Here is a 25827-nt window from a genome sequence, read left to right as displayed (position 1 = left end):
ATAACACAGAAGACTAACATTAAAATAGATATCAAGGTCACCTGACACATCTGCAACAACCGTTTCAATATTAGCACTATGTTTTAGCTCATGTGAATGTTTAAACAAAAACGTCTCTACAACTTTATCCTTTCTATAATCTGTATATCTGTAGTTTTCTTTAGCAAGTTTCCTTTGTTCACATGGCAAAGCATGTGAGCGTTTACCATCATTTCCTTCCCCTTTTGCATTACTCACTTCTCTTGCCCTCTGATTCACTTGTCTGCCTAATTTCCTTTCTTATTTCACTTCCCCATCTTCCACTTCTTTCCATTGTATAAATATTGAAGACTATGAATAACTGAGTCACTGTTCGCTGCATATTTGGAGGAAAAGCAAAAGAATATATTTATTTTAAAAATGAACTTACTTCTAAGTACTTTCTATAAGGCTATATCATTTTCAAATTGACACCAAAATAATAAGAAACTAAGATGAAATTTTTAAGTACTAATATTACTAACATAATAATATAAGCTGTGATTAACTACATCCCATAGCAAAAGAGTAAAAAACATTTTTAAGGCAAAAGTATCTCTGATAATTCATAAAAAGATATTAAGCTTAAACTTTATTTAAATATCATCATAAAAATTTTATGTCACAGAATTATAGAGATCATCTAATTCTCTGTTCCTCAAAATGTGCTCCACTGATACTAGACTCACTTTGGCAGCTTGCTAATAATTCATATTTTTAACTCAAAGACTTAGCCCAGACCAACTGAATCAGACTCTCAGGGAATGAAGCCCAGGATCTGCACTGTCAGCAAATATCCCAAGTGACTGTCATTCACATTAAAGATTAAGAACTGCTAATATTGGTGAATTTCTCAAAAGCCAATAAATAAACAGAGGACTCATGAGGTTTCATGCTTGAAAGTCCCATAAAATTACTTGTTCAACACCCAGCTTGTTAGGGACAATGGGAAGATTAACATTTTGAATCTTGGACCCTCAGGTCAGTGTTCTTCCTGCTACACCATGCTAACTAGACTTATTGGAATTGAAAGTTCAAAGAAAATTTAGAGAAATACAACAGAAATCTAAGCTACAGTTCTGAACAGTTGCTGGATTTAACCAAGTCCTTCCTATATTACATACTCCCTGCTTTCAGACCTGCTCTTTCCATATGGAAAAAACATAAATGGTATGCTCAGAAAGGAAACTGAAGTGGATATTAGGCATCACTACATCATTTCATTTGAGGATTCATTCCACCAATAAATTAAAATGGTGAATTTTAATTTTTGAGGCCCCAAGTGAATACCAGCATAGCACTTCTGCCGAACTGCCAGAAAAAAAAATCTATGCAGTTAAGAAGGCAGGGGGAAAGGGTAGGAGGCAACGTTCAAACTATGTATTTTAGTTTAATCATTTAAATAAATGCTCACAGATGCATCCAGAAGTGTTTGTTCCCTCATTGCTTCCTCTTGCCTTTGAGATTTCAGCTCTTGTTGGAGCCTTTCATTTTCAAGCACAATTACTTGTACCCTATTTTTCATTCCAGAGAGTTCCTCCTATAAAAACCAGAAACAAAAACCAAATACATTAAGCATTTTTTTCTTTTATTTTAAGAAATGCCACTTGTGGACTGCATACATTAAGCAATTTTAAGTAGTGCTTTTTTTTGTTGATTACTAGATGATCCAATAATGATATAAAGCATGGAAGACTGATGCTGTCTACCCCTTTTCAGAAATATTATAATTACATCTAGACAAGGAAAGGAACTCAAGCATTAGTTAACAAAGAGAAGGCTAGGGGAAGATAGTAGAGGACCTGCTAATGGCCATATCACAGGACTGTGTGGTTTCTGACAATTTTTTGCAGGCTTACAGAAGTGCTTTAATTAAAAGGTTTATCTAAAAGACTTTTAAGAATGAGGTAGACTGCTGAAAAATAAGGTAAGATTATTATTCTTGATCAAATGCCAATAAATGTTGAAAATTGACAGAGGACTACATAGATAATAGAGGACACTGAGATAGAAAGGCAAGGAAAGTTACAATGAATATCTATGAACTGCTAGCCAGATGGAAGGAAATTATGAGTGAAATTGTTTGGTGGAGAGCTCTTAAAGAGTGTTTCCTTGGCCGTGCAGGGCATAATATAAAGAATTACCAGTATATAGCAATTAGAAAAGCTATCAAGTTACATCTCACCCTAAAAAAATGTGAAAAATATTGATATATTGATGGTACAATACTTAACTTAATCTTCATTACCAATATAATTGTGCAATCATTTTTTATTATACTGGTTGTGCAAAAAACTATTGTACAATATATGAAAATTCCATTCAACTATTTTATTCAGAAAAAAAGTCAAAGCTGTAATTGAAAACTGTAATTAAACAAACATTGCATACTTCCAGTTGTTGGTCTGACATATAAGCAGCTTGGAAGACATCACTCCCATCTTCACAATAAGAAAAAAAGCTGAAGAAACTGAAAAATCAACGACTCTTCTTAGATCCATCAGAGAATTAAGGTCACAGGGAAAACTATTATCCCTCAAAATGGAAAGACAGACAGGCACTCCTGAGAACCACAATCTACGAGAGCAGAAACTTCTGGGGGAACCAGTGCCAGGGTAGAAAAATATATCAATAAAGTAATTGATGAAATGCTGGAAGCTTAGTGTAGACCAGTTTGAGTTAAAAACTCCAGGAGGACCCAGTCTCTGGGGGGAAGGTGTCTCCTACACTTTTATATGACACTACCAGGTTCTTACAGCAAAGACTAGAGAAAATCCCCCTCCTGCTTCCTTCAGTAGGAGAAGAAAAGTAACCAAAAAGCATTCTGTTCTTTTTAACCAGGCCTGCCTCAAGAGAAACTATCTTACCAGAGCCTAAAAACCATTTTTTTTTTCAGAAACTAAGTGACCTGGGGGAAGGGAAAAAAACCAACTCCAGCTTCCTAGCCTTGCCATCTCACTTAAGGGGAGGGGGAGACTGAGAAACACTTGTGAAGGACATAGCCAAGGGGCACAGGGTCACTAAAAGACTGAGACCTAATCATAGGACTACAAAATGCTCCCCATACTCCCATACCCTACCACCACATCAAAAGGGCTCTTATATCATAACAAGGGAATACACTAAAATAACTGCACATCTCAGAATGTATTTAAGAAGAATTCTCAAGGGAAGCCCAAAGACAACAGCGGAGACAAAAACCAGGACACTAGAGGAAATTTTAGCCTCTAACATCTATACTAACAGCAAACAGTAAACACAGTCTAACTCCTACAACAAACAAAAAACCTCACACTAAATGCATATTTCCCTCAGTTCCTTTTACTCAGTACATCATGTCCAACATTCAACAAAAAATTAGAAGGCATACTAAAAGACTTAAAACACAGATGCAAGAGGCTAAGCAAGCATAGAACCAGTCTTGGATATAGCAGAGATGTTGGAATTACCAGATGGAGAGTTTAAAATAATTATGATTAACATGCTAAAGGGTCAAATGGAAAAAGTTGTCTACATGCAAGAACAGATGGGTAATGGAAACTAAGAAAAAAATCAAAATGCTGGAAATCAAAAACACTGCAGTAGAAATGAAGATTGCCTTTGATGGGCTCATTAATAGACAGGACACAACCTTTCTTTTTTTCCCCCTATTTTTTTGGTCATGCCACATGGCATGAAGGATCTTAGTTCCCCAACCAGGGATCGAACTTGCACCCCGTGCAGTGGAAGCATGGAGTCTTAATCACTGGACCACCAGGGAAGTCCCTAGACTAGACACAACCAAGGAAAGAATCAGTGAGCTTGAAGAACTGTCAACAGAAACTTCTCAAACTGAAATGAAAAGAAGAAAAAGAATGAAAAAGACAGAAGAGAATATCCAAGAATTGTGGAACAATAAAAAAGGAAAAGAAATATGTGAAGCAATAATTACTGAGAATTTCCCAAAATTAATTATAAGCACCAAACCACAGATCCAAGAAACTCAGAGAACACTGAGCAAGATAAAACTAAAAAATCCACACCCAGGAACAGCATATTCAAACTGCAGAAAATCAAAGACAAAGAAAAATTCTTTAAAGAAGTCAGAGAAAAAAATAGCCTTACCTATCAAGAAGCAATGATGAGAATTATATCAGCTACTCTTCAGAAACTATGCAAGCATGGATAGAGTGCAATGGAATATTTAAAGTTTTGAAAGATAAAAACCCAACCAACCTAGAATTCTGTATTCAGTGATACCAACCTTCAAAAGTGAGGGAAAAATAAAGACTTTCTCAGATAACCAAAAATTAGGAAATTTGTCTCTGGTAGACCTGCCTTGCAAGAAATGTTACAAGAAGTTCTTCAGAAAGTAGGAAATTTATTTAGGTTATAAACTCAGATCTACATAAGGAAAGAAAGAGCATTTGAGAAGGTATATATGGAGATAAAGTAAAATATTTTATTTTTCTTAATGTTAATTCATCTAACAGGTAACAGTTTGTTCAGTATCATATTAGCAATAGTGTATGTAGTGATCATAGCTTATGGATAATTGAAATGAATGACAGCAGTGCATAAGGGTCAGGAGGGAGGAACTGGGAACCCTGTTATAAGGAACTTTCCCAACCCCTGAAGTGCTCATTGAAAGTAGACTTAGAGTAGTGGTAAATGTAACTGCAAACTCAAGGACAACCACTTAAAAAAGTTAAAAAAAAAAAAAAGAAGTTCAACTGATATGCTAAGAGAGGAGAAAAATGCAATCATATAACATGGTCACTCAAAACCAGAGATGGCAGAAAAAACAAGTGGAGGACAAAAAAAAGAAAGAAAGAACAAGGGCAATGAATAGAAAACAGTAACAAATATGGTAGGTATGATAGATATCCAACTATATCAATAATCACATTAAACATCCATGATCTGACTATACCAATGAAAAGACAGACTGTCAGAAAAAATAAGACCCAAATACATGTTGTCTACAAGATGCCTGCTTTAAATCTAAAGACACAGATACTTTAAAAGTAAAGGGATGGAGAAAGACATACTACGCTAACATAAATCAAAAGAAAGCTTGAGTAGCTGTATTAATTTCAGACAAAGCAGACTTCATACTAAGGAAAAAAATACCAGGGATAATAAAGAGGCATGACATATTGATAAACAGGTCAATTTTCCAAGAAGTCATAATAATCCTAATGTGTGTGTGCCTAACAAAAGACCATCAAAATACATAAGGCAAAAACTGATAGAACTGTAAGGAGAAACAGATGTATCTACTATTTCAGTTGGAGATTTCAATATCCCTCTATCAGTAATTGACAGATCTGGCAGACTGGCAAAATATCAGTATGGACACAGTTGAACTGAACGGCACCATTAATCAACTGGATCCAATTGACATTTATATACTACTTCATCCAACAACAACAAAATACACATTCTTCTCAAGCTAACACAGAACGTTCACCAAGACATACCATATTCTGTGGCCTAAAACCATATGTTAACAAATTAAAAAGAATAGAAATCACACAAAGTATGTTATCAGACCATAATGGAATTAAACTAGAAATCAATAACAGAAAGACAGCTGGAACACTCCTAATATATGTGGTGGTTAAACAACACTCTTCTAAATATATATGGGTCAAGAACAAAGCTCAAGAAATAAACTGAAAAAATATATATATTTTTTTTGCGGTACGCGGGCCTCTCACTGTTGTGGCCTCTCCGGTTGCGGAGCACAGGCTCCGGAGGCGCAGGCTCAGCGGCCATGGCTCACGGGCCTAGCCGCTCCGTGGCATGTGGGATCTTCCAGGACTGGGGCACGAACCCGTGTCCCCTGCATTGGCAGGCAGACTCTCAACCACTGTGCCACCAGAGAAGCCCTGAAAATATTTTGAACTCAACAGAAATGAAAATACAAATCGAAATTTGTGAGATGAAACTAAATTAGGGAAAAATATTAGAAAAGAATAAAGATTTCAAATCAATACTCTCAGGAAACTAAAACGAACAAACAAACAACAACAAAAAAAACCCAAATTAAATCCACAGTAAGCAGAAGAAAAGATAAAAAAAAATTAGGGTAGAAATAAATGAAATTAAAAACAGGAAATCAACAGAGAAAAGCAACAAAGCCAAAAGCTTGGTCATTGAAATGATCAATGAAATTGATTAGATTCTAGCCAGGCTAACTAAGAAAAAAAGAGAGAAGACACAGATTACTAATATCAGAAACGATACCCCTACAGATCCTATGGACATTAAAAGGATAATAAAGGAATATTATGAACAACTGTATATCCATAATTTGATAACCTAGAGAAAATGAACCAACCCCTTGAAAGACACAATCTACCAAAACTCACAAAAGGAGAAACAGTTAATCTGAATAGGACTACATCTATTAAAGAAATTGAATAAATAATTAATAATCTTTCAAAACAGAAAGCACCAGGCCCAACATTGGTTCACTGGTGAATTCTGTTAAACATTTAAGGAACAAATGAGACCAATTCTGTAAAATATCTTCTATAAAATACCAGAGGAAATACTTCCTAACTTATTCTATGTAGTCAGCATTACCCTACTACCCAAACCGGGTGAAGACACTATAGGAATGAAAAACTACAGACCAAAATATCTCATGAATACAGATGCAAAAATCCTCATCAAAATATTAGTGAATCAAATCCCACAATGTACAAAAAGAATTATACAACAGGACCAAATGGAATTTAATCTACCTATGCAAGTCTGGCTCAATATTTCAAAATCAAATAACATAATTCAACAAGCTAGAAAAAAAATCATAGGATCATATCAATAGATGCAAAAACAGCAAGTAACAAAATCCAGGAGCCATTCAAGGTAAAAACTTCAGTGAACTAGGCATAAAGGAAATACATCTTCAGTTCAATAAAGAACATCTACAAATAACCCATAGCTAACATTGTACTTCACGGTGAGACAATAGATGGCTTCCTACTAAGATCAAGAATAAGACAGTAAGGTAGACAGGTAGTGGGAAGTAGCCGCATGGCACAGGGATATCGGCTTGGTGCTTTGTAACCGCCTGGAGGGGTGGGATAGGGAGGGTGGGAGGGCGGGAGACGCAAGAGGGAAGAGATATGGGAACATATGTATATGTATAACTGATTCAGTTTGTTATAAAGCAGAAACTAACACACCATTGTAAAGCAATTATACCCCAATAAAGATGTTAAAAAAAAAAAAGAATAAGACAATGATGTCACCTCTCATCATTCCTATTCAACATCATATTAGAAGTCCTAGCTAATACAATAAGGCAAGAAGAGAAAATAGAAGCTATACAAGAAGAAATTTTTTAAAAAGACAGCTGTATTTTTCACAGATGACATTATTGTCTATGAAGAAAATCTCAAAGAATCAAAAAAAAAACTGCTAAAATAAGTGATTATAGCAAGGTTGCAGATTACAACGTTAATATACAAAAGTCAATTGTTTTCTTACATATTAGTAATGAGTAATTGGTATTTGAAATTAAAATCACAATACCATTTACATTAACACGAAAAAATGAAATATTCAGGTATAAACTGCACAAAATATGTATAAGATCTATAAGAATAAAACTGCAAAACTCTGATGAAGACATCAAGGAATATCTAAATAAATGGAGAGATATTCCATGTACATGGATAGGAAGATTCAATATTGTCAAAATATCACCTCCTCCTAACTTGATAGATTTCAATACAATCTCAATCAAAATTCCAGAATGTTACTTTGTAGATATTTACAGATTGATTTTAGAATTTATATAAAGAGGCAAAAGACCCAGAACAGCCAACATGATATTGAAGGAAAAGAACGAAATTGGAAGATTGACACTACTAGACCTCAAGACTTACTATAAAGCTCCAATAATCAAGACAGTGTGGGACTTCCCTGGTGGCGCAGTGGTTAAGAATCCACCTGCCAATGAAGGGGACACGGGTTCGAGCCCTGGTCCGGGAAGATGCCACATGCCACGGAGCAACTAAGCCAGTGCACCACAACTACTCAGCCTGCACTCTAGAGCTCGCGAGCCACAACTACTGAGCCTGCGTGCTACAACTACTGAAGCCTGCATGCCTAGAGCCCGTGCTCTGCAACAAGAAAAGCCACTGCAGTGAGAAGCCCGCGTACCTCAATGAAGAGTAGCCCCTGCTTGCTGCAACTAGAGAAAGCCCATGTGCAGCAAAGAAGACCCAATGCAGCCAAAAATAAATAAATGAAAAATAAATAAATTTTAAAAAAAGACAGTATGGTATTTGTGAAAGAACTGACCAATAGATCAATGAAGCAGAATGGTGAGCCCAGAAATAGACTTACACAAGTACAGTTAACTGATCTTTGACATGGAATAAGGGTAATTCAATGTAGATAGTCTTTTCAAAAAATGATGCTGAAACAGATGGATATCTACATGTAAAAAAAAAATTTAAATAAATCTAGACACAGATCTTATACCCTCACAAATATTAACTCAAAATGGAGCATAGGGGCTTCCCTGGTGGCGCAGTGGTTGAGAGTCCACCTGCCGATGCGGGGGACAGGGGTTCGTGTCCCAGTCCGGGAAAATCCCACATGCCGCGGAGCGGCTGGGCCCATGAGCCATGGCCGCTGAGCCTGCACGTCTGGAGCCTGTGCTCCGCAACATGGGAGGCCACAACAGTGAGAGACCTGCGTACCACAAAAAAAAAAAAAAAAAAAAAAAAAAATGGAGCATAGATCTAAATGTAAAACACATAATAATCAAACAGCTAGAAGAAGAATAAGAGAAAATATTAGTGATCTTGGGTTTCGCAATATTTTTAGTTATAACACCAAAAGCACAATTGCATGGAAAAAAATTGATAAGTTGAACTTGATTAAAATTAAAAACTTCTGCTCTATGACACTGTTAAGAAAATCAAAAGACAAGCCAAAATTGAGAGAAAAGAATTGCAAAAGACATCATATGTGATAAATGACTGGTACCCAAAGTACATAAAGAACTTTTGAAACTCAACAATAAGAAAATGAACAACCCAATTTAAAAAATGGGCAAAAGACCTGAATAGATACCTCATCAAAGAAAGTATATAAATGGAAAATAAGCATGTGAAAAAAATATTCAACACTGTATGTCACAGGGAATTGAAATTAAAACAACAAGATACCATCACATATCTTTAACACACTAGAAATCAAAACACCAAATCCTGGCAATGATGTGGAACATCAGGAACTCTTATTCTTTGCTGGCAGGAAAACAAAATGGCACAGTCACTGTGGAAGACAGTGTGGCAGCTTCTTATAAGACTAAACATACTTTTACCAGGCAATCCAGCAATTGTGCTTTGTGGTATTTACCCAAATGAGTAAAAACTTTATGTCCACAAAAAATCTCTACACAAATGTTTACAGTAGCTTTATTCATAGTTGCCAAAACTTAGAAGCAAGAGAGATTTCCTTCAATGGGTGAATGGATAAACAAACTATGCTATATACGTACAATGGAATATTACTCAGTGATAAAAAGAAATGAGCTATCAAGCCATGAAAAGACATGAAGGAAACTTAAATGTATATTATGAACTCAATGAAGCCAATCTGAAAAGGCTACAAAACTGTATGATTCCAACTATATGACATTCTGGAAAAGGCAAAACTATGGAGACAGTAAAAAGATCAGTGGTTGCCAGGGGTTTAGCAGGTAGGAAGGGATAAATAAGCAGAGTGCAGATGATATTTAAGGCAGTGAAATTATTCTGTATGCTACTGTAATGGTGGGTACATGTCATTATACGTTTTTTAAAACTTATAGAATATAAAACACAAAGAGTGAACACTAATGTAAACTGAGGAATTTAGTAAATAATAATGTAATAATATTGGCTCATCAATTGTAACAAACAATTTTACTACACTGATGCATGATGAAAATAACAGGGGAAACTGCTGGGGAGCTATAAAGTACATGGGAACTCTATGTACTTTCCATTCAACTTTTCTGTAAACCTAAAATTGATCTAAAAAATAAAGTCAATTAATCAAATAGGCCCTTAAAAAGTACTTTCATTATCTTACTCACTTGTTAAAATGTATCATATTTATACTCTGTCTGACTTTTAAGGATTTTGTAATCTTCCATTTTATCAGTTCAGCATTATTTTAATTATTTCTAAGAGATATCCTCCATTGTAAGAATTTAGAATAGATGCCTCATGTCCCCCATAAATAAATCATATTCATCCTGAATATATTCTTTCATTGTTGCTGTTTTTTCTTTGAAATTCGTTCATCTCCCTTCTGCTGATCTAATGATCCTACACCTTAAGACTATTCTCTCCCATAAAAACATCCCCAAAGACCCTAGCTTTTAGTAACCTTCTTCTCTCATTATAATTACAGTTTATACCACAAAATAAACGGCTACACTATATCTTCTACTGGGCTGCTATGGTCCTCATAGGTAACAGTGCTCTCAACTAGATGGTAAGTTTATTATGATGTATATTGCAGAGTGGCAGAATCTGCCATCCCCTAATATGTCACTTTGGAAGAATTATCTTGAGCTAAGGCACGTGAAAAACAGCAGGTACAAGAAGAGTGCTCTGACTTCCCCTTTTCCTCCTGAAAGCAGGAATAAAACTCTCATGTGAAAGATGCTCTCCCTACACCAGGAAGAAAAAAAACATTCTTATCACCAGAGACAAGGAGTAGAGGCTGAGAGAAATCTGTACAAACAGACCTTGTTAAAAGAACTCATCTTCTTTACCTCCCCACATATTTTAGTTACACTTCCACAGCTGCCTCTCTTTGTTCAACCAAGTATAAAAACACTTAGGTTTCACCACTTCTTTGGGTCTTCACTTCCTTATGAAAGCTCCCATGTCACATAAATCCTGCATTAAATAAATGGGTATCCTTTCATCCTGTTAATCTGCCTTATGTCAATTTAATTTTAAGGCCCAACCAAAGACACTACGAGGGCAGAGCTAAACCTTTATTTCCCCTACAATATTCTTAAGTTTTACCCACAGCATTTTAGGAATTAACAGAAGCTTATTAATGGACTGAGTCCTAGGATATTATTTCAACTTTTCTGGTAATCCAAGAATACTTGTATAATAATGATTGTATCCTCAAGAACAAAGAGAAAATGGCATGCTAAGATCAGGAAACTCCCTTGAAAACTCAATTTCTTAAGTTACCTATCAGACTTACACCTTGCAAGAGTAGCCAAACATTGAAAATATAATACATATAATACTGATAAAAAAGATATCAGTAACTCCTATAAAAATATCACATGATCTGATGCATTGATATTAAAAAAAAAAAACCAAAAAACTAAAACACTAACATACTTTGGGAAGGCAGAAAGGCTCCAATGGCATTAAAGACATTACTAAAGTTCATACAGTCATGCAATATGTAACATCTAGTGTTACAAGCCATAGGTGACACATCTGGTTTCTTGATCATAAGTATCAGTACCCCCATGAGCTATCTGTATTCAAAGTCAAGGTAAGAACCTTTACACTAACATGGGGTAGATTTAATCTACTGCTTAGAATCCCTACTTGCTGCACAACAATTTCAATAGGTTGATAAGTGTGGGAGAATGATTGGTATTACTATTCCAAAGCATTTGCCATAAGCTCGGCTAAAGTAAACAGGGTGGAAAGGAAAAATTCTGAAACATGAGAGAATATTATCAAAATATTAGACATAGTTATAGACTACTGGGAAATTAAGTATTCAGAAATGGCATAGTCAGGAGTATCATTCCCAAGCCCGAGAAGCTCCTATTACACATCAGTCTTTTCAATCATATAAAGATGGCAACTGTCAATGTATTGCTATAAACATGACTAATAATAGCAAATTTTCACACAAGGCATTATTAATATCAACTTTAATTTAGGTTGGCTTAAATTTTTAATGAGAAACTTACCTTACAGAACTTGACTTCTGCCTCTAAATGATGAATGTATTGAGACTGGTCACTGATGATGGGAACAAAATTGTGTAGGGCAGGCATATCAGTTTCCTCATATTCTGATGATTTCTAAGGCAAAAATAAAAACAAATGAAGCATGTTTGGATTTAGCAAAGAATCATTTAATACCATCTCCATACTCAATTTAGCACTGATGTCATATAAACATAGTATAAACATAGACTAGGGAGATTGCTTCAAGATGGCAGAGTAGAAGGACGTGCACTCACTCCCTCTTGCAAGAGCACCGGAATCACAACAACTGCTGAAAAATCATCCACAGGAAGACACTGGAACTCACCAAAAAAGATACTCCACATCCAAAGACAAAGGAGAAGCTGCAATGAGACAGTAGGAGGGACGCAATCACAATAATACCAAATCCCATAACCGTGGGGTGCGGGACTCACAAACGGGAGAACACTTATACCACAGAAGTCCATCCACTGGAGTGAAGGTTCTGAGCCCCACGTCAGGCTTCCCAACCTGGGGTTCCAGCAACGGGAGGAGGAATTCCCAGAGATCCAGACTTTCAAGGCTAGCAGGATTTGACTGCAGGACTTCGACAGGACTGGGGGAAACAGAGAATACACTCTTGGAAGGCACACACAAAGTAGTGTGCATCAGGACCCAGGGGTAGGAGCAGTGACCCCACAGGAGACTGAACCAGACCTACCTGCTAGTGTTGGAGGGTCTCCTGCAGAGGCAGGGGGTGGCTGTGGCTCACTGAAGGGACAAGGACACTGGCAGCAGAAGTTCTGGGAAGTACTCCTTGGCATGAGCCCTCTCGGAGTCTGCCATTAGCCCCACCAAAGAGCCTGTAGCCCCCACTGCTGGGTCGCCTCAGGCCAAACAACCAACAGGGAGGGAACTCAGACCCACCCATGAGCAGACAAGAGGATTAAAGTTTTACTGAGCTCTGCCCACCAGAGCAACACCCAGTTCCACCCACCACCAGTCCCTCCCATCAGGAAGCCTGCACAAGCCTCTTAGATAGACTCATCCACCAGAGGGCAGACAGCAGAAGCAAGAAGAACTACAATCCTGCAGCCTGTGGAATGAAAACCTCATTCACAGATAGACAAAATGAAAAGGCAGAGGACTATGTACCAGATGAAGGAACAAGATAAAACCCCAGAAAAACAACTAAACGAAGTGGAAATAGGCAACCTTCCAGAAAAAGAATTCAGAATAATCATAGTGAAGGTGATCCAGGACATCAGAAAAAGAATGGAGGCAAAGATCAAGAAGATGCAAGAAATGTTTAACAAAGACCTATAAGAATTAAAGGACAGGGCTTCCCTGGTGGCGCAGTGGTTGAGAGTCCGCCTGCCGATGCAGGGGACATGGGTTCGTGCCCCGGTCCGGGAATATCCCACATGCCGTGGAGCGGCTGGGCCCGTGAGCCATGGCCGCTGAGCCTGCGCGTCCGGAGCCTGTGCTCCGCAACGGGAGAGGCCACAACACTGAGAGGCCCGCGTACCACCAAAAAAAAAAAAAACAAAAAAGAATTAAAGGACAAACATCTAGAAGAATTAAACAACAAAAAACAGAGATGAATAATACAATAACTGAAATGAAAAACACACTAGAAGGAATCAATTGAAGGAAAACTGAGACAGAAGAACAGATAAGTGACCTGGAAGACAATGATGGAATTCACTGCCACTGAACAGAATAAAGAAAAAAAAAATAAAAAGAAATGAAGACAGCCTAAGAGACCCCTGGGACAACATTAAATGCACCAACATTCGCATTATAGGGGTTCCAGAGGAGAAGAGAGAGAGAAAGGACCCGAGAAAATATATGAAGAGATTATAGTGGAAAACTTCCCTAACATGGAAAAGGAAACACCCAGGTCCCGCAAGCGCAGAGTCCCAGGCAGGATAAACCAAAGGAGAAACACACTGAGACACACAGTAATCAAACTGACAAAAATTAAAGACAAAGAAAAATTATTAAAAGCAAAAAGGGAAAAACAAATAACATACAAGGGGAGCTTCCCTGGTGGCACAGTGGTTAAGAATCTGCCTGTCAATTCAGGGGACATGGGTTCAAGCCCTGGTCTAGGCAGATCCAACATGCTGTGGAGCAGCTAAGCCCATGCACCACAACTACTGAGCTGGCACTCTAGAGCCCTCAAGCCACAACTACTGAGCCCTCATGCTACAAATACTGAAGCCCACATGCCTAGAGCCTGTGCTCTGCAAGAAGAGAAGCCACCACAAGGAGAAGCCCGCACACAGTGAAGAGTAGTCCCCGCAGACCACAACTAGAGAAAACCCACATGCAGCAATGAAGACCCAATGCAGCCAAAAAAACCAAAGAAAAAAAAAAAAAAAAAACCACACAAGGGAACTCCCATAAGGTTAACAGCTGATTTCTCAACAGAAACTCTACAAGCCAGAAAGGAGTGGCAAGATATACTTAAAGTGATTAAAGGGAAGAAACTACAACCAAGATTATTCTACCTAGCAAGGATCTCACTCAGGAGAAGAAAAGGACCTATTAAGAAAATGGTAATAGGAACATACATATCAATAATTACCTTAAATGTGAGTGGATTAAATGCTCCAACCAAAGACACAGATTGATTGAATGGATACAAAAACAAGACTAGTATATATGCTGTCTACAAGAGACGCACTTCAGACCTAGGGACACATAGAGACTGAAAGTGAGGGGATGGAAAAAGATATTCCATGCAAATGGAAATCAAAAGAAAGCTGGAGTAGCAACACTTGTATCAGATTAAAAGACTTTAAAATGAAGAATGTTACAAGAGACAAGAAAGGACACTACATAATGATCAAGGGATCAATCCAAGAAGAAGATATAGCAATTATAAATATATATGCACCCAACATAGAAGCACCTCAATACATAAGCAAATGCTAATGGCTATAAAAGAGGTAATTGACAGTAACACACTAATATTGGGGGACTTTAACATCACACATACACCAATGGACAAATAATCCAGACAAAAAATTAATAAGGAAACATAAGCTTTAAATGACACAATAGACCAGTTAGATTTAATTGATATTTATAGGACATTCCATCCAAAAACAACAGTATACACTTTCTTCTCAAGTGCATATGGAATATTGTCCAGGATAGATCACATCTTGGGTCACAAATCAAGCCTTGGTAAATTTAACAAAATTGAAATCATATCAAGCATCTTTTCCTACCACAACACTATGAGATTAGAAATAAATTACAGGGAAAAAACATAAAAAACACAAACATATGGAGGCTAAACCATATGTTACTAAATAACCAAGAGATCACTGAAGAAATCAAAAAGGAAGTTAAAAAACACCTACAGATACATGACAATGAAAACACGATGATCCAAAACAGATGGGATGCAGCAGAAGCAGTTCTAAGAGGGAAGTTTATAGCAATACAATCCTACCTCAAGAAACAAGAAAAATCTCAAATAAACAATCTAAACTTACACCTAAAGGAACTAGAGAAAGAAGAACAAACAAAACCCAAAGTTAGTAGAAGGAAAGAAATCATAAATATCAGAGCAGAAATAGAAACAAAGAAAACAATAGCAAAGATCAATAAAACTAATAGCTGGTTCTTTGAGAAGATGAACAAAATTGATAACCCTTTAGCCAGACTCATCAAGAAAAAGAGGGAGAAGACTCAAATCAATAAAATTAGAAACGAAAAAGGAGAAGTTACAACAGACACTGCAGAAATACAAAGCATCATCAAAGACTAGTACAAGCAAAAGTATGCTAATAAAATGGACAACCTGGAAGAAATGGACAAATTCTTAGAAAAGCACAAACTTCTGAGACTGAACCAGAAGAAACAGAAAATATGAACAGACCAATCACAAGTAATGAAATTGAAACTGTGATTTAAAATCTTCCAACAAACAAAAGTCCAGGACCAGATGGCTTCACAGGTAAATACTATCATACATTTAGAGAAGAGCTAACACCTGTCCTTCTCAAACTCCTCCAGAAAACTGCAGAGGAAGGAACACTCCCAAACTCATTCTACAAGGCCACCATCACTCTGATACCAAAACCAGACAAAGATACTACAAAAAAAGAAAATTACAGACCAATATCACTGATGAACATAGATGCAAATATCCTCAACAAAATACTAGCAAACAGAATCCAACAACACATTAAAAGGATCATACACGGTGATCAAGTGGGATTTATCCATGGATGCAAGGATTCTTCAATATACTCAAATCAATGTGATATGCCATATTAACAAACTGAAGAATAAAAACCATATGATCATCTCAATAGATGCAGAAAAAGCTTAAGACAAAATTCAACACCCATTACGATAAAAACTCTCCAGAAAATGGGCATAGAGGGAAACTACCTCAACATAATAAAAGCCATATATGACAAACCCTCAGTAAACATCATTCTTGATGGTGAAAAACTGAAAGCATGTCCTCTACGATCAGGAACAAGACAAGGATGTCCACTCTTGCCACTATTATTCAAGATAGTTTTGGAACTCCTAGCCATGGCAATCAGAGGAAAAAAAAGAAATAAAAGGAATACAAATTGGAAAAGAAGAAGTAAAACTGTCAGTGTTTGCAGAGGACATGATACTGTACATAGATAATCCTAAAAATACCACCAGAAAACTACTAGAGCTAATCAGTGAATTTGGTAAAGTTGCAGGGTACAAAATTAATGCACAGATCTCTTGCATTTCTACACACTAACAACGAAATATCAGAAAGAGAAATTAAGGAAACAATCGCATTCACCATTGCAACAAAAGGAAAATACCTAGGAATAAACCTACCTAAGGAGACAAAAGACCTGTATGCAGAAAACTATAAGACACTGATGAAAGAAATTAAAGATGATACAAACAGATGGAGAGATATACCATGTTCTTGGATTGGAAGAATCAACATTGTGACAATGACTGTACTACCCAAAGCAGTCTACAGAGTCAATGCAATCCTTATCAAATTAGCAATGGCAATTTTTACAGAACTAGAACAAAAAATCTTAAAATTTGTATGGAGACACAGAAGACCCCAAATAGCCAAAGCAATCTTGAGGGGAAAAAAACGTAGCTGGAGGAATCAGGCTCCCTGACTTCAGACTACACTACAAAGCTACAGTAATCAAGACAATATGGTACTGGCACAAAAACAGAAATATAGATCAATGGAACAGGATAGAAAGCCCAGAGATAAACCCATGCATATATGGTCACCTAATCTCTGGCAAAGGAAGCAAGGATATACAATGGAGAAAAGACAGTCTCTTCAATAAGTGGTGCTGGGAAAACTGGACAGCTACATGTAAAAGAATGAAATTAGAACACTCCCTAACACCATACACAAAAATAAACTCAAAATGGATTAAAGACCTAAATGTAAGACCAGACACTATAAAACTCTTAGAGGAAAACATAGGAAGAACACTCTTTGACATAAATCATAGCAAGATCTTTTTTGACCCACCTCCTAGAGTAATGGAAATAAAAACAAAAATAAACAAATGGGACCTAATGAAACTTAAAAGCTTTTGTGCAGCAAAGGAAACTATAAACAAGACGAATAGACAACCCTCAGAATGGGAGAAAATATTTGCAAACAAATCAACGGACAAAGGATTAATCACCAAAATATATAAACAGCTCATGCAGTTCAATATTACAAAAACAAACAACCCAATCAAAATATGGTCAGAAGACCTAAATAGACATTCCTTCAAAGAAGATATACAGCATGCCAAGAGGCACATGAAAAGCTACTCAACATCACTACTTATTAGAGAAATGCAAATCAAAACTGCAATGAGGTATCACGTCACACCAGTTAGAATGGGCATCATCATAAAATCTACAAACAACAAATGCTGGAGAGGGTGTGGAGAAAAGGGAACCTTCTTGCACTGTTGGTGGGAATGTAAATTGATACAGCCACTATGGAGAACAGTAAGGAGGTTCCTTAAAAAACTAAAAATAGAATTACCATATGGCCCAGCAATCCTACTACTGGGCGTATACCCAGAGAAACCCATAATTCAAAAAGACACACACACCCCAACGTTCATTGTAGCACTATTTACAATAGCCAGGTCATGGAAGCAACCTAAATGCCCATCGACAGACAAATGGATAAAGAAGATGTGGTACATATATACAATGGAATATTAGCCTTATAATGGAATGAAATTGGGTCATTTGTAGAGACGTGGATGGACCTAGAGACTGTCATACAGAGTGAAGTAAGTCAGAAAGAGAAAAACAAATATCGTATATTAAAACATATATGTGGAATCTAGAAAAATGGTACAGATGAACCGGTTTGCAAGGCAGAAATAGAGACACAGATGTAGAGAACAAACTTATGGACACCAATGGGGGAAAAGGGGGTGATGAATTTGGAAACTGGGACAGTCATATATACACTAATATGTATAAAATAGATAACTAATAAGAATCTGCTGTATAAAAAATAATTTACAAAAACATAGACTAGATCACAATGTGGCTAATAGTATTTATTTCTTCACCTATAAATTCCACAAATAGATAAGAATGAGGGATATGAATATCATTTTTTAAAGATGGACAGTGAAAGTGGTTGTAAAAAGCATATGGCAAATGGCAAAATGCTGGAGTAGTATAATTGGCTGGGATGAACTGCCTATTTGAGCCATCTGAAAATGTGATATCCTATTCAGTAATTCTGAGATAAAGGGACAGCTCTTCAAGAAACCACCATAGAAGAGGACTGCTAGCTAAAATTGCAGAACAAGCTGCCTGAAGGAGGGATTCTTTAGACAAATGTGCCAAATGTGTGTCAGTAAGGTAAAATTCTATCTACTGAGGAGTATGTTAGCAAAACCTGATTTTTTATTTTTGACCCTAGTACTCAAGGCAATTTGAGACTCTGCTGTTCTGGAGCCTCCAAGACTAGAGTGCCAAAGCAGATACGTACAAAACTGAGATACGCTGCACTGAGGACTCAATGAAGAGACGTCATAAAAAGTGTTAATTCTCTTTACTTCTGCAGCAGTCCTGGAATTGATTTTTTTAATGTACATCTTACCTTATCCTAAAATGATTGTAAAATGGTTTATAAATCATACATCATACGATGATATTATTTAAAGAAAAGAGGAAGAGAGGAAAGGGAAAATGAGGTTCAACCAGTTAGATGAACCCAGAGGAAAGCTTGAGATGAGACACACAATCATTTTGTTTTTCAATCCAGCAGAAATTCCTATAAATGATGAAATACCAGCTCCCATGGCAGAATAATTCAGTAGAGCTTTGCTTCTGGGAATATTTAATAAATTTAAAAACCAAAGAGACTTTAATTAAATGAATTATCTGTGTTAAGTAGAAAGGAACTAATTATAATAATTAATATTAATAGAAAGGGGTTCGGTACATAGGCAAATATGAATTATTATTATGTGTATATAGGGGATAGTAAATGTGAAAATTAAAAACAAGCTTATGTCATATGGAAAATCTCCATATGAAATAACTTGTATATACTTTGAAGGGTTTATTATAATCTGGATGTCCACATTTTAAAATAACAAGTAATAATGTTTAGACATTTTCTATCTCAACACTGCCTCAGTTTCACTATCAATACAGCCACATATTTTTCATATGTCATATTGGCTATGAAACTGCATTCTAAAGGGTAACATCTTCAAAAGCTACTTATTATGGTTATGGCTTATAATCATCACATGTAGGTCATATACATTTAGAGTCTAAGTTCCATTCTTTCACATAGCTCCAATACAAATAGACCTGCATATTGGTATATACAACTGATGATTTTGATGAGAGTCTTCTTGCCTATTTGAAGTCAATAAGTTTTGTAATATCACTGCTCAGTTTTACCTTTAAAATGCTAATAAGCATGTCTAAGCATTCAACAGATATAGCAACTTAATCTACTAGACTTAAAAGTACTCCATCCATGTGTGCTTAAGAGCATTCTAGAAACTAGGTGTCAACAGTAATAAATTCACTGAATGAAGTATTTTTTTTAAAATTATAATTTATACCTATAAATATTGAATAGGAGTATGTAGTACATTTCTCTAAAGTGGGAATTAAACATGAAAGTATGTGTCAGGCTGGAATGAAGTGTTAATATAAGGGTACTTTTATGACATTTCAGCTGTGAGTAAAGGAAACTGACGTGTCTCCAAGTTTCCAGCATGTAGCCTTGGTATCCAACTGTCACAGATATTGAAAATGCAAGGTGGTTAGGGAGGGTGGGAGGGAGGGAGACACAAGAGGGAAGAGATATGGGAACATATGTATATGTATAACTGATTCACTTTGTTGTAGAGCAGGAACTAACACACCATTGTAAAGCAATTATACCCCAATAAAGATGTTAAAAAAAAATGCAAGGTGGTTATTGTTGCTATGACATTGTATATTTGTGTCATATTTCATAGGTTTCTAAAGAATTTTAAATATATGATCTTATCTTATTATTACAAAAACCCTGTGAGAAAGTACATAATAGACCCTAGATAGACCTAAAGCCTAGATTATTATTTTGACCATTTAAACCTGGCCAAATCCTTCCCTCACATATACCCTTTCCCCCACAGTACCCTTCCTTCACAGTACCCTTCCCTCACACCCACCCTGTCCTCACACCTATCTCAGGCTTTATATCACATTGCTTCAGTCAGAAATAATACACTCCGTCAAAGCAACAGCAATAGAAAACAGCTTCAGAAGAAGCAGAGTACAGCTTCTCGTATCACACAATTTTATAACCATATATTTTAAAATTTAGAATAAGATTACATAAAAGAGTAAAACAAAGGACTGCTAGAATTAAACAGTAAATTCTAAAAATAATAAAATATAGATATGCCCCTCTAAAAAAGCAATGGTTAATCTTTTCCATATATTGTTTCTTTTTTATATTTGCTAACAGTTGCAAAGTAAATTCTCCAAACTATTTCCTCACTCACATTTTTCAAGTAAAAAATAAATTAAAAAATCAGAATTCTCTCTGCCATGGAAGTCTCTCTTCTTCAGCCAAAATAATCAGAGGGAAAATAATTTCTTTTAACGTTTTACACTATTAGCAGGCCCTGCTCAGAATCTGTTTACAATATGTACTACTAAAATGACACAGTAAAATTAAAACATAGTTAGAAAAATAATGCTTTTGTCAGGTTGCAAAAGCTGATACTTACCAAAGGGGACAATTTTCGTCTTCTTGGAGATACCTCACTTTCCTTAGTTGCTTGTTGGCATAGCAAAGCTTTGAGTTGATTAACTATGGAGCAAAAGCGATGGGTTTATTCACCTTATTTTAGATCCATGGTTTATTATCACCCATCTATCCATCCATCGATCTAACAAATATTGTTTAAATATGTATTATGCACCACAAAATGTGCTACTGACTGGGGACACAAAGACAAACAAGAAAACCTCTACCACTTAAGAGCTAAGAATCTTGCTTGTGAGCAAGAGGGATATAACTAACAGATATAAAACTATATAATAAGTTCTAGGTAGACCTAGAGCTATGCATAGTGCTATGAAGAGGAAGCACATAATTGTTTTCACAGAGAAGACAATACGGTGAAGGATAAACAGGAGATTACTGAGCAGAAAAGGGTGAGAAAAAATCCAGTTAGAATGCGTGGCTCATGCAAAGCACAGAAGCACGGCCATAGGTTGGTATGATTAGATCATGGCTTGAAAGATGGACAGTTGAAAGGAAAACAGAAAAATGAGGCTAAAGAGGCAGCTTGGATTCATCATAAGGAAATACTGCTACGACATCCTATAGGCATTGCGAAGTCAAAGAAAAAAAAATAAGCAAGGGAATTAGATTAGCTGATTTGTGTTTCTCGACTAAAATCCTAGCAGTAAAGGATAGACTGGAGTCATTACTGTACAGAGTTTAAAGAATTCACTGTGTGTCATTCAGGTCAGGACTGATGTTCACACTCACCAGCATGGCTGTGTTGCAGTTCATGCCAGGCATTCCCAGCATCCTCATTTCCTACACTGGTACTAAAAGAAGGATCCATTACGTCTTCTCCAATAGTGACATCACCTTCTCTCAGGGCACATTTCAATTGGTGAATGCTTCTACTGGCACGTTCTGTAACAACATGATGAAAATCAGGGCCAGTGAAATCTGGGCGACCAAAGGTACACTGACTCAAGAAGACAATTTCTAAAGGAAAAGCAATCATTTCTGATTTCATGGGGAAAAAAGCATAGTTTTGTTTCTAGCTTGCTGAGGAACATGCCAGAGGAAGTACGAGATTAAGTTCATGGGTTAGAAGTTAGACTTGATGATCTTTAAGGTCTCTGACACCTCAGTGATTGATATTCACTATATATAGCTCTATTGCTGAGGAGGACTGAATGGGAGAGCTTCTCCCCCCTCCACTCCTCCAAACAACAGCCTCACAGGGAAAGCACTATCCTAACCCCTCAATGCCTAAGACTCCCCTACCCCTTCTGGAGAGGGGTGGGTGGGCAAAACTGGCAAAAGGGACACCACCACACCAAGTTCCTGCCCAAGGAGGCCTCCTTGTCCCTGTAGGCCAGATGTCCCTCTAGCAGCAAGAGACATATGACTACCTGGCCTAGTTTTGATCAAGATTTGAACAGCTGACGCGCTTATAGCGGCAGCCTCTCTAGTATAGTCGTACTTACGTACTGCTGGCTGACTACATCTTACATGGAAATTCTTGGTTAGTGTACCTGACTACCCCTAGAATTGAAGCTTAAACTCACTAGCACATACTTAACATAAATAGTCTAAAATGAAGTATTTTAAGGTATATTATTCTAGTAGTTCATCTCTAAAAATAAACCCCAAAGGACCCAGCCTCACATCCTTGCCCTCTCCCAGGTTGAAACTCAGTGGGCCTGTAACCTGCACTAACCAAGAGAATGCAATGGAAGGCACACCACGCCAGACCAGTCACATCTTTAAAACATCTGGTAGCTTCTGCTTCTACCTTCTCGGAACTCTGGTTTTTGTAAACCCCAAGCCAGACAAAGTAGGAAGTCTGGCTACCTTGCTGGAGAGATTGTGAAGAGGCCATGTGGAAAGGAAAGCCCCTGAGACCACCACAGGGAGAAGGAGAGAAGCCCAGCCCCACTAACAACCCGGTGGTCTCCTGATGACTCCAGCGCCAGAGGCCATCCACCTACAATGGCATGAAAGAGACCCGAAAACTGCCCAGCTTGAGTCCAATTAACCCACAGATCTGTGAGAGATACTACAAATGCTTTTCTTTGTTGCTTTCTGCCATCAAGCTTTAGAGTGTCTTGTTAAGCAGCAATAGATAACTGAAATAATAATTCTGTGAAATATTTACCCAAAAACATCTTCAGTAAAGGATCGAAGTCTTACATTAATAACAGAACTATACTAATATAGTAATATTATACTGTACTATATGTTAATACTATACTATAATAATATACTAATGACACTGGTGATGACATTACTAATAATTCTACCCCATTTTATGGATATTTTACATGTATGACAACTGGAGAACCAGGCAATCAATTGGTAATTTCATTAATTAAAGTCCAGTTACTTCTTCAGGTTTAAACTTGTTATTTCTGCTAATCTCTTATGATTAAATTCCCCAGTTCCAATCTAGAAAACATTAACTATAACAAAAAAATGTTCCTTGTACATTAGAGCTGAAACCCAGATTTCACTCATCATTTTCAAATTTTGACATCTGTATTTGAAAGTTATTTTTAATTCATAAATTTACCAAATATTTACATATATCTAACATAGAAATTTATGTTAGAAAAAGATGAATTCCTATGCAAGTTCATGTATAGCTATTATCTATTTCATGTGGATTCTATCTAAATAATTCTTAAGATTTTCAGAGGAGATCTTTTTTTTGCGGTACGCGGGCCTCTCACTGCTGTGGCCTCTCCCGCTGCGGTGCACAAGCTCCGAACGCGCAGGCTCAGCGGCCATGGCTCACGGGCCCAGCCGCTCCGCGGCATATGGGATCTTCCCGGACCAGGGCATGAACCCGTGACCCCTGCATCGGCAGGCAGACTCTCAACCACTGCGCCACCAGGGAAGCCCAGAGGAGATCTTTTTCTAAGTAAAAACTTTCTCTAATTCAGAGCAACACATAACAATGATGCCAATGAAGTGAACACATAACAATGATGCCAATGAAGTTCTCTCTTTCTTCTGACCAAGGCCCTTCCTTGACAATTATATCTACTTCGTCTTGTGTACTCAGGAGAAAAAGCTCCTATTCCTTGTTACCTACATGGGAACCCTAAAAAAGCTATAAAACAGCTATCTTTTCATTACCAATCATGGATGGAAATATATTTATAAACATATATTCTACAGGACCTTGAAACATAGATTATACTTCCTCCAAGCTCATTAATTTAAGTTTGAAACCAGAAAAAAATAACCATAACTTAATAGAAAAAAAATATTCTCTATCTTACAAAATCTCTAATATAGGTTCTCTGCTTACAGCAACTCATTTTCTACCTTGATTAAACTAAAGAAAGCAGGTCTTTTAGGTCAGGGTTCAACAGTGAAATTCTACTACTAACTACACAAGAGACCCAGGGAATTTACCACTACAATTTTCTCCACGTCAATCCTGTTTCCACGCAGACCTTTCTCTGACTGGAATTTGGAATTGATAACTAACCAAGCCTGGTCTCCTTTTACTCCTCATGAGTTTAAAAAGTCCAGATAAGATGCATTCCTGGTTTTAGTAAAATGAGAAGCAGCAAAAATAGTTTTTCAATAACTCAGTATTTTCTAAAGAGACTTGTTAAAAAGGAAAATCAAAGTGTTACTTGATAAGCAATTTAGTTCACAGAACATTAGACTTAATGCACTGAGATCTATGAATAAAGCACTTATCCTTACTGCATCCATTAAAAGGAAAGAGAGGGTTTGAATTACACTATAAGTGTGCTCTGTGGAGCCATCAAATGACTTCATCTATAAGACAAAGGATAATTATTTATTTATACCTAATCTGACTAAAAGCTAATAAGTGATATTAGGAAAAGGAAAGGAAATCTGAAAAAAATTGTGTAGTTGTAAATCCTTATAGGTAGACTTCTTTCATTAGCTTACAATGATGGCAGAGCTTTATGAGCGCATTTAATCCCTTTCCTAATATTGTTTAATCTTTTAGAATTTTTAACATTCAAAGACCATGTGTTAAATTGCACTATGAAAATAGTATTATGTGAAATAGTAATATATTGAACTCAACAACCATCCCAAAGAAAAGTGATTACACAAGGTTAGGGGTTTTTTGCAACGAGTGACTTTAGTTGTTAGTATCAGAGATGAAGACAAGGAATTTCTAAGAACTGTGTCTTAAAACTAAAACTAAGGAGGTAAGTGATATTTTAAAGTCATTTCAATACTACATTTCTAAACATGCTACATGTTTTTCAAATATATACATACTAACATAATTATACACTGCAACAGACAAACAGAATTAATCCTGAGGAATAACAACACTCAGATCTTTCAAGACAGACAAAACCGCACTTCTCTTCAACTGGAGCCACTGCAACTGAAGGCCCCATAATCCTTATTAAGAACACTGTTCCCCAGATGCAGTTATCTGCTGCTTTCATATAAGGAAACCAGATTAGACAGGAGGTTCCAGTTATGGTTTCCTATCCCACTGTTAATGGGCACAGCTTTATCTGTCTATAAATGAGAGATGGAAAGAATACTCATTTCCTCTTCTCTCCTGAGAGGCCGG

The 25827-nt window shown here is 36.7% G+C and overlaps 1 protein-coding gene across 4 annotated transcripts in view; it reads right to left on the bottom strand.

Annotated features, from left to right (window-relative positions):
• The window catches only part of SDCCAG8 (SHH signaling and ciliogenesis regulator SDCCAG8), a 261098-nt gene that overhangs the window by 225166 nt on the left and 10105 nt on the right, over positions 1-25827 (bottom strand). For all 4 annotated transcript variants that reach the window (XR_009516945.1, XR_009516946.1, XM_059996857.1 and 1 more), the window contains exons 2-5: positions 22014-22166; positions 21244-21326; positions 11978-12091; positions 1433-1558 (exon numbers count right to left, since the gene is read on the bottom strand). Coding sequence is in view for 2 of the 4 variants with exons in the window: in XM_059996857.1 (XP_059852840.1) it covers positions 1433-1558; positions 11978-12091; positions 21244-21326; positions 22014-22166 (476 nt within the window). In the remaining 2 variants the exon portion in view is untranslated. The remainder of the gene's footprint in view (positions 1-1432; positions 1559-11977; positions 12092-21243; positions 21327-22013; positions 22167-25827) is intronic.

This window comes from Delphinus delphis, chromosome 1, assembly GCF_949987515.2.
Source record: "Delphinus delphis chromosome 1, mDelDel1.2, whole genome shotgun sequence".
Lineage (NCBI taxonomy): Eukaryota > Metazoa > Chordata > Mammalia > Artiodactyla > Delphinidae > Delphinus > Delphinus delphis.
Note: the sequence above shows the minus strand (reverse complement) of the source record. Positions and strands in the feature narration are given on the sequence as shown.